This window comes from Benincasa hispida, unplaced genomic scaffold (assembly GCF_009727055.1).
Source record: "Benincasa hispida cultivar B227 unplaced genomic scaffold, ASM972705v1 Contig1297, whole genome shotgun sequence".
Lineage (NCBI taxonomy): Eukaryota > Viridiplantae > Streptophyta > Magnoliopsida > Cucurbitales > Cucurbitaceae > Benincasa > Benincasa hispida.
Genome location: NW_024063848.1, coordinates 1 through 1,182, shown reverse-complemented (window position 1 = coordinate 1,182; position 1,182 = coordinate 1). Strand labels below are relative to the sequence as shown.

Here is a 1,182-nt window from a genome sequence, read left to right as displayed (position 1 = left end):
TGCGTTTGTTTCGGGTAGGTCTATTTTCGATAGCATTTTATTGTGTCAGGAGCTTGTGGTGAACTACAAGAAGGGCGGAGGAAGTCGCGTTGTGCTAAAAGTAGACCTTCAGAAGGCTTACGATTCGGTGAATTGGGATTTTCTGTTTGGTGTGTTGTTGGCTATAGGTAAGCCCTTTCAGTTTGTTAGTTGGGTGAGGGCTTGTGTTACTTCACCTAAGTTCTCTGTGATGATTAATTGTTCCCTTGAAGGATTTTTTCCTGGTAGGAAAGGGTTGAGGTAGAGGGATCCGCTGTCTCCTTTTTTGTTTGTGATGGTGATGGAGGTTTTGTCTAGGTTGTTGAATAAACCTCCTGTGTGGTTTAGGTTCCATGATCGGTGTGAGTGTTTGGGCCTAACTCATTTGGTTTTTGCAAACGATTTGATGATTTTCTGTGCAGCTGAGAGAGATTCTTTAGAGTTAATGAGGCAAGTATTGACAGAATTTGCAAAGCTATCTGGGTTAGTAGCAAATGTTGGGAAGAGTTCCATGTTTGTTACAGGTGTGGAGTCGAGGGAGGTAGAGTAGCTAGCTGCATATATGGGTGTCTCTCTTGGTTAGTTGCCTGTTAGGTATCTAGGTTTACGTTTATTGGCAAGTCGGTTGAGGGTTGTGGATTGTGCACCTTTGATACAGAGGATTACAGCTCGTATTAGAAGCTGGGCAGCAAGGTCCCTCTCTTTTGCTGAGAGGTTACAGCTTTTTAGGTTTGTTTTACAGTCTTTTCAGGTTTTTTGGTGTAGCATCTTCATGTTGCCTGCGTGTGTAACTCATGAGGTTGATCGTCTGTTACGTAGTTATTTATGGATGGGTAGTGTGGTGAGTCGGGGTGGTGCACGGGTGGCTTGAGATGAGGTGTGCTTACCGTTGGAAGAGGGGGGTTGGGTGTGAAGCATGTGGCCTCTTGGAACAAGGCTACTATTATGAAGTTGCTTTGGCTTATTTTAATTAAGTCGGGGTCACTTTGGGTGGCATGGGTGGAGGCATATGTTTTGCGTGGGCGGTTATTGTGGGCTGTTCGGAGTGAGGTTGGGAGGTCTTGGTGCTTGAGAGTTATCTTGCGAAGTAGAGATAGATTCAAGCATCTAGTTCGTTTGATGATTGACGATGGATAGTCTTGTTTTGTTTGGTGGGATCCTTGG

The 1,182-nt window shown here is 44.8% G+C and overlaps 1 protein-coding gene across 1 annotated transcript; it reads left to right on the top strand.

Annotated features, from left to right (window-relative positions):
• Positions 1 to 49: 49 nt before the first annotated feature.
• On the top strand, positions 50 to 769 carry LOC120068881 (the record flags this gene model as incomplete). Its single annotated transcript, XM_039020530.1, has 3 exons — positions 50 to 279; positions 367 to 559; positions 677 to 769. Coding segments are annotated over 3 exons (516 nt in total), but the record flags the coding sequence as incomplete, so codon positions are not given.
• Positions 770 to 1,182: the final 413 nt, after the last annotated feature.